Source organism: Saimiri boliviensis, chromosome 4 (genome assembly GCF_048565385.1).
Source record: "Saimiri boliviensis isolate mSaiBol1 chromosome 4, mSaiBol1.pri, whole genome shotgun sequence".
In the NCBI taxonomy this organism is placed as follows: domain Eukaryota; kingdom Metazoa; phylum Chordata; class Mammalia; order Primates; family Cebidae; genus Saimiri; species Saimiri boliviensis.
Genome location: NC_133452.1, coordinates 149,123,391 through 149,138,400, shown reverse-complemented (window position 1 = coordinate 149,138,400; position 15,010 = coordinate 149,123,391). Strand labels below are relative to the sequence as shown.

General features: G+C 40.9%; 1 protein-coding gene across 1 annotated transcript in view; it reads right to left on the bottom strand.

Moving 5' to 3' along the window:
- SYCP2L (synaptonemal complex protein 2 like) overlaps nt 1–15,010 on the bottom strand; it is a 96,400-nt gene that overhangs the window by 11,566 nt on the left and 69,824 nt on the right. Inside the window, exons 26-27 of the mRNA XM_074397114.1 lie at nt 3,346–3,435; nt 1,933–2,039 (exon numbers count right to left, since the gene is read on the bottom strand). Coding sequence (XP_074253215.1) covers nt 1,933–2,039; nt 3,346–3,435 — 197 coding nt within the window. The remainder of the gene's footprint in view (nt 1–1,932; nt 2,040–3,345; nt 3,436–15,010) is intronic.

Sequence of the window (15,010 nt, the reverse complement as noted above, 5' to 3'; positions counted from 1 at the left end):
TTTATGTAGAGACAAGGTCTGGCTATGTTGCACGGGCTGATCTTGAACTCCTGGCCTCAAGTGATTCTCCTGCCTTAACCTCCCAAAGTGCTGAGATCTGCAGGCATGAGTCACCGTGCCCGGCCCCAGACTCCTCTCTAGTCCACTCGGTTCCCTCCTTCCCCTTCTCCTTGTCTATTACTGTGATCAAATCATTGCGTTCTGGTACTTCAGTTATCTGAAAACGCCAGTGAAACCAAACCATCAGAACGATGTACACATAGGTCCACTTGGCCCCAGTGGGGCAGATGGACATGGAATAGCTGTCTTATAAATACAAACCACAACTCACAAAGACACTGAAATCAGTGACCACAGCTAAGACAAATCCCCCCATCCCCAAACACTCAGGAGCATCTTCACTTATGAAGGCTAAAAACAGCATTGATAAATAATACAAACTTGTTACTTTCAATTCATAATGAGCTAGCTTTTCTTTCTTCTTTTTCAGCTTTGTTAATGTACAATTGACAAATAAAAATCAGGCCAGGTCAGTGGCTCACACCTGCAATCTCAGCTATTTGGGAGGCTGAAGCAGGAGGATCACCTTAGACCAGAAGTGTAAGGACTATCCTGGGCAACATAGCAAGACCTCATCTCTTTAAAAAAATTTAAAAATTAGCCAGGTGTGGTGGCATGCATCCATAGTCCCAGCTACTCGGAAGGCTTAGGTGGGAGGATCACTTGAGCCCAGGAGTTCAAGGTTACAGTGAACTATGATTGCACTGCTGCACTCCAGCTTTGGCAACAGAACAAGATTCTGTTTCTAAAAAACTAAAAACAAATGTGTTATGTATTTAAGGTATACATATGATCAATATACAGATACATTGTCAAATGATTACCACAGGCCAAGCTTGGTGGCTCACACCTGTAATCTCAGCACTTAGGGAGGCCAAGGCAGGTGGATCACTTGAGCCCAGGTATTTAAGACCAGCCTACGTAACATAGTGAGATCTTGTCTCTACTTTAAAAAAAAATTTTTTTTTTTTTTTTGAGACCGAGTCTTGCTCTGTCACCAGGCTGGAGTGCAGCGGCATGACCTCAGCTCACTATAACCTCCGCCGCCTCCTGGGTTCAAACAATTCTTCTGCCTCAGCCTCCCGAGTAGCTGGGACTACAGGCACATGCCATCATGCCTGGCTAATTTTTGTATTATTAATAGAGATGGGGTTTCATCATATTGGCCAGGCTGGTCTCGAACTGGCAACCTTTTGATCCACCCACCTTGGCCTCCCAAAGTGTTGGGATTACAGGTGTGAGCCACTGTGCCCAAAAACTTTTTTTAAAATTATTACCACAATCAAGCAAATTAACATATTCATTTATCTCACATAATTACCTTCTTAGTGGGGTGGTAGGACTGAAGATACACTCTCTTAGCAAATATCAAGTATACAGTACATTATTACTAACTGTAGTCACCATGCTGTGTGTTAGGCCTCCAGAACTTACTAACTTGTAACTGAAAGTCCGTATGCTCTGTTCATCATCTCCCCTTTCCCCTACTCCTGACCCCTGGTAATCATCCTTCTACTCCATTTCTGAGTTCACCTTTTTTTAGATTTCACATATACGTGAGACCATGTGGTATTACTTGATGCTGGAAAATGAATTGTAAATGCTCTTAAGAGTATATTCCTCTGCTAACTAAAATCATACTTTAAAAAATCTAATAGCAATGCATCCCTGCCTGGGACCCTAGCTATATACATTTATTTGACCTTGCCATGCTTTGGTGAACATATTAATTCTATGTCTGGCACATGTTGATTTCCTGTGTATTCTTGGTATTCTATTAAAGGAAACTTTGAACTAATATATATATATATATATATATAAAGTCCTCCAGACTTATAACAACTTCGTGTTTTAAGTTTCGTGGACAATTACCTCGGATTTTCTTTTCAGTTCTCTAGTGAAGTCTTCCAAGGTTGACAGAATGGCAGAACCATTCAAATTCTCTGGCACAACTTCTAGGGATGAAGTAGAAATGCCTTCTGGAAAACAAAAATAAAACACTGAATAAAACTAACAAAGTGCTCAATTCATCAGTTGCCCAGAGGATGAGTTAGTTGGAAGCACAAACGTGAACCATGGAAGCCCCGCTGACTGCCTGGCCACGATCTGACTCTCTGGCAAGTGCTCATTTCATCAAAACCTTCCCTGCACTTTAAATCAGGGTAATTGACATTATGTCTAAGAAGCAGGCCAAGGTGTTAGTAAGAGGCTCTAAGGAGGACATATGGCTAGGGTATTTCTCTGGGGAACCCTGGTGTAATCGCTTCTGGGTTCCAGTCTTCAGAGGGCTTGTAAGGGGTCTGGTGCTGTCCTGAGGGATTTGCATGCATCAATTCTTTTAATTCTCACAAAAATTGTGTGAAGTAGGTACCGTCAGGATTCCCATTTAACAGAGCATGCTTAAGTCATGCGAGTTCACACCAGCAGCTCCAGGATTCAAACCCAGGCTGTCTGGAATCAATGCTTTTTTGTTTTGTTTTGTTTTGAGACAGAGTTTTGCTCTTGTTGCCCAGGCTGGAGTGCAGTGGTGTGATCTTGGCTCACTGCAACCTCTCCTCCCAGGTTCAAGCGATTCTCCTGCCTCAGCCTCCTGAGTAGCTGGAATTACAGGCATGCGCCACCACACGCTTAGCCGATTTTGTACTTTTAGTAGAGATGGGGTTTCTCCATGTTGGTCAGGCTGGCTTCGAACTCCTGACCTCAGGTGATCCGCCCACTTCAGCCTCCCAAAGTGCTGGGATTACAAGCATGAGCCACCGTGCCCGGCCCTGGAATCAATGCTTTCTAATCTGTTGTGTTGGAGCCCTCTGTTTCAAAATGCATGGTACCATTTGTCCAGAAGGCCAGTCTCAAACACGCAGACATTCCTGATCATTCTTCTTAATCAGCATAGATTATGTATTTCTAACACAAAAATTTGGTTAATAACCATCAACTGTATCAGAGATCTACACCTTTAGATCTGCACCAAGGATTTCTCCATCCATCTAACCTTAAATTTCAGTGCAGCCTCCCTCACTTCCCTTGGGCCCTGAAATTGCCAGAAGGAAGAGTTAAGAGGAAGAAATAAAAATGCTAGGGGATAATGGCACTTGCTTTTTTTAATCTATAATTTCTGCAACAATTTACTTGTCTCTGAAAGTACAAAAAGCTTCGTTGTAGGATTTTGCAGCTACTCGGATCTTAAAACTGTACCTCCCAACATGTAATTCATGTTGGTACATCCTGTGCTGAACCATTTCCTCCCACTCCTACTTGAACCATAGGCTGGGTGCATGACATTACCTGCCAACATTCTTCTTTCTGTTACTAAGAAAGATCCGGCTTCTTCCAATCTTGATTGTTTTGACTTGGCAAAAGTACCTTCTAGTATGTCTAAAGGCAAGCAGAGCACATTTCCTTTTGACCCAAAATTATCTTGTTCATTTTTTGGCAGTTAATATCTACCCTTGACGAGTAGCAACTGAAGCTTGTCCCCTGCCCGTGGCTAATGAGTTATCATTTGGTGCACTGACTAGGCACAGCGCAAGTTATCAAACCACAATGTCTACTGATACTGAACATGGGAATGGGCATCCCTTTGATGAGCTCAGTTACATTTAGCAACACTCTGCTTAGCAGAGACCGCTCACTAAGCAAAGCGGTCCTAAGTGAAGCGTAATGGTAGACATGAAAACAACGATCGCAGGGCTCTGAGCTAAACAGCAAGACATCAAGGTTTCCAGGCAGAGGGGGCCTTTGGAAGAGCTTCAGCTCACACCCCGGAGCGTGCCATCTACTGGTAACATGGGCACATCGGCGCTACACTGAAGGCTACGTCACAAACGAGGCCATCTTGCCTCCTTACAGCTCAAGTGACTTTGAGAGCCTCCAACACAGACCCCCATTTCAGTTCAGCATAAAACTACACATTTTCTATTCTGATGTTCACTTTTACCACAGACATGTCTGGTCCTCATCTGGGCCCTCCCAATCTTATCAACGCACCACCATGGGCCACAGAGCCCTGGCTTTATGCTCAACTCCTGCTTTTCTTTGCTGCCCGCTTCTCCTCCATCCTCAAGGTCCTGCCTATGGAACGAATTCCTCCCTCCCTGTGAATTCCTGCCCAACGTCATCTCCCTGGAGGAAATCCTAAATCCTTCGCCTTCAGTTGTCCCCACCAAATCTCTCTTGCCTGAGCTCTCTCAAGAGCCAACTTGTGTCTCCAACTATGTGACACCTCCATTTCAAATCCCCCTCCTTCTACCCCTCCCCACCTAAACCACTCTCTCTCTCCGTCACCATACCCTTAGTTATGATATCATCTGACCTCTCCTGTTTTGTCACATGCCTTTCTAGTTGCTATTGATTTTTCTCTCTGAAAGTTCTGGAATCCAATTTCACTAATTCATTCTATGAATATGTGGCTGTTACTAAGTGTAAGAGACAGGGTGATGTGGCTGGCAGACAGTGAGAGGTAAAGGGCAAGCCGCCCTTCCTCCACTCGGCTCCTGCTATCCTGGTCTCCTTGCAGTTCCTCAGACATCCCAGGCACGTTCTCACCTCAAGGCCTTTGCACTTGAGACAGAATCCTTCTGACCAGAGCACTTCCCGCTTAGATCTGCACCAAGGATTTCTCCATCCATCCAACCTTAAATTTCAGTGCAGCCTCCCTCACTTCCCAGCTTAATTTTCTTCTCAGACTTTATCACATACAACATGCTACATGTTTACTTGTCCATCATCTGTCTCCCACTCTAGAGGGTAAAGTCCAATGAAGGCAGGCATTTTGTTTTCTTCACTACCATAACCTTGATACCTACACAGAAGTGTCTGGCACATAGTAGACACTCAATAAACATTTGTTCAGTAAATGAATAGATGAATACGCAGAATACCCAAGCTCCTACAGATCAAACACCCGATATGCCCAATGGAGATCTTAATACAATCGGTAAGAATTTATTTCAATTCTCTTATTCTAATTCTCCCAGTGGTGAGGGTAGAGAAACATCACAAGCTTTAGAGACCCAAATATCCACTATGTAAACAGACAAATACAAATGAATACATTTAGCATTTTAAGATCAGATAAAACTATCTTTTGGAGGTAGCTATAAATAAACAAATTTGGGGGGGAAAAAAGAAAATGATAAATGAGAGTGGTAAGAAATACCAATTGAGAGAGAAAAGGGATAATCCCGGAGCAGAAAGGACTAAACTAGTAATAATAGTAACTAGTAACAACTATTACAGACAGACCTCACAGGAACACCCTAATTTGTATTCTCTAATAGTATTTTCATACACTGAAAAATTCATTAGAGATTACATTCTCACTCTGCAGAACTTAGAAAATGTTAGGCATAGTGAACTCCAAGTTTCTCGTCAAAGAATCAGTAGGTCAGTATGTTCAGTTCTTTGTCCTCCATTTTAACTTCCTTGTAGTTTCAGTAAACAACCTTTTCCTCCAGTTCCAATCAGTAGTTCACATCTGTTCCCCCGGTCCCCTGCTCCAGTCACCTGCTCTGACCTGTCCTGTAACTATCCTTCCCTCCAGACTACCCACCTTGCCACTCTGGCTCTTACCCCTGCTGCCTTCAAAATAGCCAATCAGAATTAGCCTAGACTGTGCGGTCTAACCCCAGCCAATAGGGGGACGTCACAGCAGTAGGGGCTACCTCCGTCAGGTGTGTGTTCACTACAGGATTGGTTCTTGTCTGGCATTAAAGACTGTTTTTTACCCATTAAAGACTGTTTTTTACCAGAAAAACAGTCCTTCCCATCCCTCGTCCAGGTGTGTGCTCGCCATTGTTCCATCTGTGAGCCGCACCCTTCCGTAGAAATCAATTGCCTTGCTGAGGAAATTTATATTCAAGTGCTACTTCTTTTACAGCACTGAAAATTTACATATAACAAAAAGAAACAGCCAGTATCTAGCGTCTCTGTGATAAAAAAGAAAAGAAATGCATTAAGGAATGTTCTTATTTGTGAGAGGCACCCTATAGGGCTAGTACCTCTTTTCTTCCCGTTGCACTTAGGTGTGTTCATTTGTTCAGAAGGTTTGGATGGATATTTTCTGGGGGGAATCCCATTATTTCAAGGGCAAAGATTTTTAAAAATAATAACAAAAAAAGCCCGATTACAACTCTTTTTCTTTCAGCCTCAAGGCAAATAATACTCATGTTTGCATCTTCCGTGGTATCTATACCCCAGTCAGGGCTAAAAGAAACCACTTAAAAAGGATTCCACCTAGGCCAGGTGTGGTGGCTCATGCCTGTGATCCCAGTCCTTTGGGAGGCTGAGGCAGGTGGATCACAGGATCGACTATCCTGGCCAACATGGTGAAACCCCAACTCTACTAAAAATACACAAAATTAGCTGGGCATGGTGGCACGCACCTGTAGTCCCAGCTGCTAGGGAGGTTAAGGCAGAAGAATTGCTTGAACCTAGGAGGTGGAGGCTGCAGTGAGCCAAGATCGCGCCACCACACTCTAGCCTGTGACAAAGCAAGGCTCAATCTTAAAAAAATAAAATAAAATTTCAGCTAGCCTCAATTAGGCAGTGATCAACAATCACAGTATTTCCTTTCCTTACTGCCTATTCTGCCCCTTCTGGGACTTTCTTTTTCTTGGTGGCAAATTTGTAGCAACAGCCCAAAGCATGGCCTTGAATTCCAATGTTCCACCCCCATGGGTACCTGGGGTGAAGCGAGGCATCTGTCAGCACAGATACTAGTTACATTCACCAAGGACAGAGATCCAGGAGCATTGTGTAAATAACCTGGTCAGCCCTTGAATAAATGACGCAGAATTTGTGAACCTACTAACAAGGGATCATCCAGAAGGATGACTTCAGGGACGCGGAAATCACTCGACTTTTAGAAACCTCCATTGTAGTGGCAGTGCTGGTAAAGTTCTCAACCTGTACCAAAGGCATGGCTCCCCAGAGAGCACAGGCTCCTGCAAAGGAACCCACACTTTGTCAGGAAAGGCTGCAGGTCCTAAGTGATGGTCTGGGCCCGGTTTAGTTTCCATGGTAACCAAATGCCACTTTTCACTAGCAGGTTTCAACGTTCTCGTAAAAGAGTTAGAACTATATACACAAAACACCTCAGAAACAAACACAAAGATGGTCAAGTCATCTTAAAAGAACGTGAAATCTGGGTGTGGATGCTGGTGGCTGTAGAGGGAGTGTGCTCTTGCTCTCCCAAGAACCTGGCTTTCCTCATTTCCACGAAAAGTGAAGACTTGTACAATCTGAGGAGCTTCTGAACTTATCTTGGGTGGCTGACTGGGCACGAGTTTCAGTGAACGTGTGTTTGGCATCTGTGTTATATTTTTCAACTTAAAAAACTTCTGGTAAAAACAGTCTTTAATGCCAGACAAGAACCAATCCTATAGTGAACAGCCAAGTTCCCGAAGTGAAGGTCTTTTTCGAAAGCTTGCTCTGAAGTGACACCCTGTGGTAAACAATGATAAAGGCCAACAGTCTTCACTGAGCAAGAACAGAATCTATGGAGAGATCCTCCACGTGGTTTTCACAGCACTTTCCCAGTGCAAGTACTTTGTTTCCTTTACCGATGTTTATTAAGTGCTAAGAGTATGACAATTTAAAGACTATCTTAACTGTTGAATTGCTCAGTCTGATGGAGACTACTAAATATCTTTTGTATAGATTAATGCAATTAAAAATGGATAACTCCCAGGTGCAGTGGTTCACGCCTGTAATTCCAGCACTTTGGGAGGCCAAGGCGGGCAGGTCACTTGAGGTCAGGAGTTTGAGACCAGCCTGGCCAACATGGTGGAACACCATCTCTACTAAAAATACAAATACATACATACATACATACATGTGTGTGTGTGTGTGTGTGTGTGTGTGTGTGTGTGTGTATATATATATATATATATATATATATATATATATATAATCCAGGAATGGTGGTAGGCACCTGTAATCCTGGTTATTCAAGAGGCTGAGGCAGGAGAATTCCTTGAACCCAGGAGGCAGAGGTTGCCACAAGATCATGTCACTGCACTCCACCTTGGGCAACAAAGCAAAACAATGTCTCAAAAAAAAAAATAAAATAAGTAAAAAATAAAAATAAAAATGGATAACTTGGGGCTGGGCGCAGTAGCTTACGCCTGTAATCCCAGTACTTTCAGAGGCCAAGGCGGGTGGATCACAAGGTCAGGAGATCAAGACCATCCTGGCCAACATGGTGAAAACCCGTCTCTACTAAAAATACAAAAAAATTAGCTGGATGTGGTGGTACATGCCTATAGTCTCAGCTATTCGGGAGGCTGAGGCAGGAGAATTGCTTGAACCTAGGAGGCGGAGGTTGCAGTGAACCGAGATCGCACACTGCACTACAGCCTGGGTGACAATGCGAGACTCTGTCTCAAAAAAAAAAAAAAGGATCATTCAATTGATAATAAATATTCACTTGTGACTACATATAAAGACTTACTTAAATACAAAATCATGCAGAGTTTCATCATTACATGTTGGGTTTTTTTGTTTTGTTTCTTTTGAGATAGGGTCTTGCTCTGTCACCCAGGCTGGAATACAGTGGCATGATCACAGCTCACTGCAGTCTCGTCCTCCCAAGCTCAAGCACTTCCATGTCAGCCTCCAGAGTAGCTGGGAACACAGGCACATGCCACCATGCCTGGCTAGCGTTTCTGTAATTTTTGTAGAAACAGGGTATATGTTGCCCAGGCTGGTCTTGAACTCCTGGGCTCAAGCAATCTTCCTGTCTTGGCCTCTCAAAGGGCTGGGATTACAGGGATAAGCTATCATGTCCAGCCCTAAATGTTGGGTTTTCTATGTTTCTTACTCCATTCCCTTGACAAATACTTATGGAGTGCATCTATATGCCAAGCACTGGGCTAAGGAAGAGCTATCCTCCTGACTCCTTCCTGATTCTGGAGGCCTCTCCAAGAAAGTAGATGAGGGCAAAATACAGTATCTTAAAGGTATCCTCTGGCTGGGTGTGGTGGCTCACACCTGTAATCTCAGCACTTCGGGAGGCTGATGTGACAGATTGCTTGAGCCCAAGAGCTCAAGACCAGTCTGGACAATGTGGTGAATCCCTGTCTCTACAAAAATTACAAAAATTAGCTGGGTGTGGTGGCATGCACCTGTAGTCCCACCTACTCGGGAGACTGAGGTGGGAGGATCACTTGAGCCTGGGAGATTGAAGGCTGCAGCGACCTGAAATTGCATCACTGCACTCCAGCCTGGGTGACAGAGTAAGACCCTGGTCTCAACACCACCACCACCACCACCATCTTTCTTGCTTATAGCTGTGGGAGCATAATACATCAAAAGCTCCAGGGTAAACATTAAAACACAAGCTGATACGACTCTTAGGGGTAGACAGAAATAATAATAATTTTTAAAAATACAATCTGACATTTGGTGAAGGCTGCTTTAGGAATCAGTAGGACACCTGAGATGTTTTAAAGATCACTGCTATTTCTAAAGGAAATAATCTGGGCATCTCTTTCAGGGGAAAGTATAGCTGTCCCCTGTGGCTGAAAACTCCAGTACCTGATGCAATGACATGAAAAAAAAAATGGTGTTCTATTATATGTATTTTAGTCATCCAAAAAAATAGAGGAAGATAGACATTAGTATTTTTTCAAGGATTTCATGATTTTAGTTACTTTTCTTAGCTAAATCCTATAACTGACACACTATAAAAAGAAGTGTGAGCCTTTAAGTAGGGGGTTCAAGTTTTGTTTTGTTTTGTTTTTGTTTTTTAAGAAGATAGCTCTAAGAAATGCTGAAGTTCACTACGGTAGCAGCATCAGCAGCAAATGAGGAATAAGTGTTTATTACACATTGTCACATGCAGCCTCACATCAGTATCTCACCAAATCACCACAGTTCAGTGAAGCTGCCTTCCACCAGCTGATGTAGGTCGCTTCAGAGGAAACCTACAAAATGCTGAGCACAGCTGGCTGGCTAGTACCTGCTCTTCTCCAGCCAGCATAGGCTCCTGTCTCGCTTGGTCTTGATATCAGCCTCACATCAAGGGCCCCAGGGAAGCCAGATAAGGTACGAAGACCCTTTAAGGACATTGGCGGAACTTGTAATATTAAAACTTCAGGCCAGGTGCAATGGCTTACTCCTGTAATCCCAGCACTTTGGGAGGCCAAGGTGGGTGGATCACCTGAGGTTGGGAGTTTGAGACCTGCCTGACCAACATGGAGAAACCCCGTCTCTACTAAAAATACAAAATTAGCTGAGCGTGGTGGCACCTGCCTGTAATCCCAGCTATTTGGGAGGCTGAGGCAGGAGAATCTCTTGAACTGGGGAGGTGGAGGTTGCGGTGAGCCAAGATCATGCCATTGCACTCCAGGCTGGGCAACAGGAGTGAAATTCCGTCTCAAAACAAAACTTCAAAATATTGCACTCCTAAACTGATGCAGCCCCCAGCAAGCAATCTGGGCATGGAGGCTGAGAGATGACTCCTGGCCCTGCCAAGACAGAAGGAGGCTCTCGGGCAATTGCTCTCTTCTTGGCTTTACTGGTCTCTCACAAGCCTGAGCCCTCCTTCACTGATGTCTCAATGCAGCAGTCTCTCGACAAGACCACTTCCCTGCACCAGTTGCCTGAGTCCTGTCTCTATTTGAGGGTCCCTCTAACACAAGTCTCTTCTTCTCTCCTGGCTTCTGTTGGAAGGCTGGAAAAGAGGCTCTAGTTAAGGGAAGGGCCTGATCACACTACAAAAAGAGAAGACCAACTGGACCTTAGACTGTATTTTTCAAAAGAAACATAAATCCTCTAATGAAAATGCTAAAAATATTTTTAAAAGTAATTCAGACAAAAAGAACAAAGCGAGGAAAGTCGCAAAAAGGAATTGTGAGCAAAATGATTAAATCTGGGTGTAAGTCTAATAAAACACTGAGTAAAGTAACACCAACAAAAAAAAATTCTATGAATTAAAAGAAAAAAAACTAGAGGAGCAGCTAAATGGTCAGACGAACAAGTATGGCACAGAACACTCATGAATTTGGATACAGTTTTCAGTCATAAGGCAAGTCCAGTTCGGCTGTGGTATAAGCCCCAATAAATTCTAAACAAAGAAGATTGTATAGAATGTGTTTCTCTGACCATGTTGCAGAAAGTTAGCAAAAGGTAATGAAAGGACAGCTTTAAATAACCCGTATGTTTGGAAACTAAATGTTCAGAAATGTGGTGACTGAAGTTAGCGTTCAAAAGTCCTTCTGCTATTTGGGATATGGTGGAAAAATTAACTTGAAACTTTTAAAAGTGCATGTGTTAAAATTTCTAGGGTTAATTTTAGAAATAGGAATATATATAATAACTAGATAATAATATCACTAGATAATATAGAGAAATATGTATAATAACTTTCAAACTAGGAAAAGGAGGGAAATGATTAAAAATTCTAAATCTAAATGAAGGCAAGAGTAGAAAGAATAAAAGGATGAGACTGGGACAAAGACAAGAAAATTCAATCCAAATATATCAGTGGAAGCACAATGGATTAACTGCTCCTATTAAAATAAATTGTCAGATGAGATTTTTTAAAATCCAGGTATAAGCTCTTTATGTGATAGCCGGCAATTCACAAGGATTGAAAAAAAAAGATTGGAAAGTTAAAGAATCGGGAAAAAAAATGTATCAGCTAAGTATTAGCCAAAAGAAAACTAGTGTTACTTTATTGACATAAACTAAGTTAAAAGAATTACTAGAAATGAAGAGTTACTTCCTGATGCATCTAGTACCATTGACTCAAAGCATATAAAATAGAACAAAGGGAAATAGATAAGTACATACAGAACACTCATGGAATCTGGATACAGTTTTCAGCCATAAGGCAAGTCCAATTAGGCCTTCATGTAAACCCCAGTAAATTCAAAAGGAACAATATCGTACTGACTGTTTCTCTGGTCATGTTGCAAAAAGTTAGCAATAAGTAATGAAAGCATCCCATATACTTGGAAACTATATTAAATTTTACTAAATAACTGGGTTTTTAAAAAGCACATAAAAAGCAGGAACTACTAAGTATTGATGGCAACAAAAGCACATATCAAAATGTGATACAGCCAAAGCATTTAGGAAAAATGCATTTATCAAGAAAACAAAAAGGTTAAAAACAAATGAGTATTTAACTCAAAAGCTGGAAAAAGAGCATCAGAATAAGCCCAAAGAGATTTAAAAAATAAAAATAAAAAAGAGCAGATAACAACAGATGAGAAAACAATAGAAAGAAAAACAGAGAAGAGTAACAAACCAAGACTGAGTCTTTTAAAGATGAGTTAGGAGGACCTCTAGTAAAACTTATCAAGAGTAAGAGATACAAATAAGCAAGTACACAAAAACAAGGAAACAACTACCATTATTAAAATTAAATTAAACGTTAAGAAGCACACTAAAAAATATCAACGCTAAGAGGGACATTTCCTAGAAAGATATGTAATTCCAAAACTGACCCAAGAAGAAATAGAGAACTTGAGTATATCAGTAGCTATTAAAGAAATTGAAATAACAACACTTTCCCATCTCCCAAATTCCCAGGTAATTTTCAAACTTTTAAAAAATAGTTACTGTTTATTGCATATAAACTTTTCCAGAAAGAGAGCCGCCCAGCCTCCATCCACAGGCTAGTGTGACACTGATTCCAATGCCAGATAGTCACAGTAGGAGGAAAGGCCTGGTTTGTTCCACTTGTGAATGTAGATGTAAAGCTCATTAATAAGGTAGTCACTAAAAAAGTCCAACAATGTATTTTTTTAAAAAAGCATACCACAATCAAATGCGGTTTATACCAGGAACAAAAGTACGGTGGAATAACGTAATACCTACCAATGTAATTTGTCATATTAGTAAGCAAAAGAACCACCTTATCCTTCTATTCTGTTTCTATGAACTGTACTCTTAAAAATCCGACATATAAGTAAAACTATGCAGCAGTGGTCTTTCTGTGTTTGGCTTCTTTCACTTAGCATAGAAGGGTGGTTACCAGGAATCAAGAGCTTGGGAAAATGGGGAGATGTTGGTCAAAGGGCATAAACTTTCAGTTATTAAATGAGTAAGTTCTAGAGACCTGTGATACAGAATGATGACTATTACTAATAATGATGTATATGTAATTGAAACTGGCTAAGAGAGTAGATCTTTATTACTAACAGACGCATATGCACATTCAAAAGGTAACTCTGTGAGGGGATGTGCAAATTAGCTTGGTTATGGTAATCATTTCACAATGCATATGCATAACAAAATATCACATTACATACCTTAAATATATACAATTTTTATTTCCCAATTATGCCTCAAGAAAGCTGGAGGGGAAAAATAAACCAAAGGAGAAAATTTATTTCATTATCTCAGTTGACGCAGAAAAAATGCGTTTCATAAAGTTCAATACTTATTTATGTTTTTTTTTTAAACTCGGAGCAAATTATGAGTAGAAATGAACTTCTTTAATCTGGTAGAAATTCTATACCAAAAATCTACCACAAACATTTTACTTAACAGAGAAACTTTAGATGTATTTACTGTAAGGTTAGGAAAAAGACAAGATGCGGATTTTTCACAGATTTTCACTGCTACATTTAAGACATACTAAAGATTTTGGCCAATGCTATGAAAGATGAAAAACAAGATATCTAAGTATCAGAAGGGGAGAAAGAATCTATCTTTTTTTTTTTTTTTTTTGGCAGATAATAGAATCATCTACTTAGAAACAACCAAGAGAACCAACAGATAAGTTATTTGACCTAACAAGAGTTCAGCAAGGTTGCCAGATACAAGGTTTTTGTTTTGTTTTTGTTTTTGTTTTCTTTTGTTGTTGTTGTTGAGACGGAGTTTCGCTCTTGTTACCCAGGCTGGAGTGCAATGGCGCAATCTCAGCTCACCGCAACCTCCGCCTCCTGTGTTCAGGCAATTCTCCTGCCTCAGCCTCCTGAGTAGCTAGGATTACAGGCACGTGCCACCATGCCCAGCTAATTTTTAGTATTTTTAGTAGAGACGGGGTTTCACCATGTTGACTGGGATGGTCTCGATCTCTTGACCTCGTGATCCACCTGCCTCGGCCTCCCAAAGTGCTGGGATTACAGGCTTGAGCCACCGTGCCCGGCCACAAGGTTATTTTATAAAAATCAACAGTATCACTCTGCTTTAACAATAACAAATTTTAAAATAATAGTAACAAAATAATAAATATCTAGGAATTACCCAAAAAATACACAAGCCCTTCATAGAGAAAACTTTAAAACTTGATAAAGGACACTGACGATGACACAGATCAATGGAGAGACATTTTATACTCTTGTGTGGGGTGGTTTAGTATTTTAAAGGTGTCACTTCTCTTCAAATTAACTTATATATTTAATGTAATTTCTATCAAAATTGCAGTGTACTTAACTTGACCAACTTAGTCTAAATTTATATGAAAAAAATTAAAAGTCCCTTGAACGAATAAAGTCAACTTTGAAAAAGAGGGAAGATAAACTACTCTACTTAAACAAAGAAAGTCAAGCTTAAAAATATCATCAGGAAGTAGGCACTACACAAAAGGACCTAGTAGCTCTAGAAAGAACCAAACAATTTCTAGAAATAAAAAACATAAAAACATTCAATGATAGGTCTAATATTAGACACTAGTGAATAGATAGTTGTGAAAAACATGCAATTATGTAGCATGCAAATAAAGTGAAGGAATAAAAAACACATAGGCGTGGTTAAAAGATGTGGAATCCAGTTGGAGTTCAAGAAGGAAAAAGAAGAATGAGCCAAAAGCAACATTTGAGGAGATAATGGCTGAGAATTTTCCAGAACTGATGAAAGATATGTCACATATTCTAGATTCCCTACAAATGCCAAGGAAGATAAACAAAAAGATCCTATTTAGACAAATTTTAATAAGTAGAACATTACAAAGGATAAATGAAAAAAATCTTATATTCAGAAGAAAAAAAAGGGC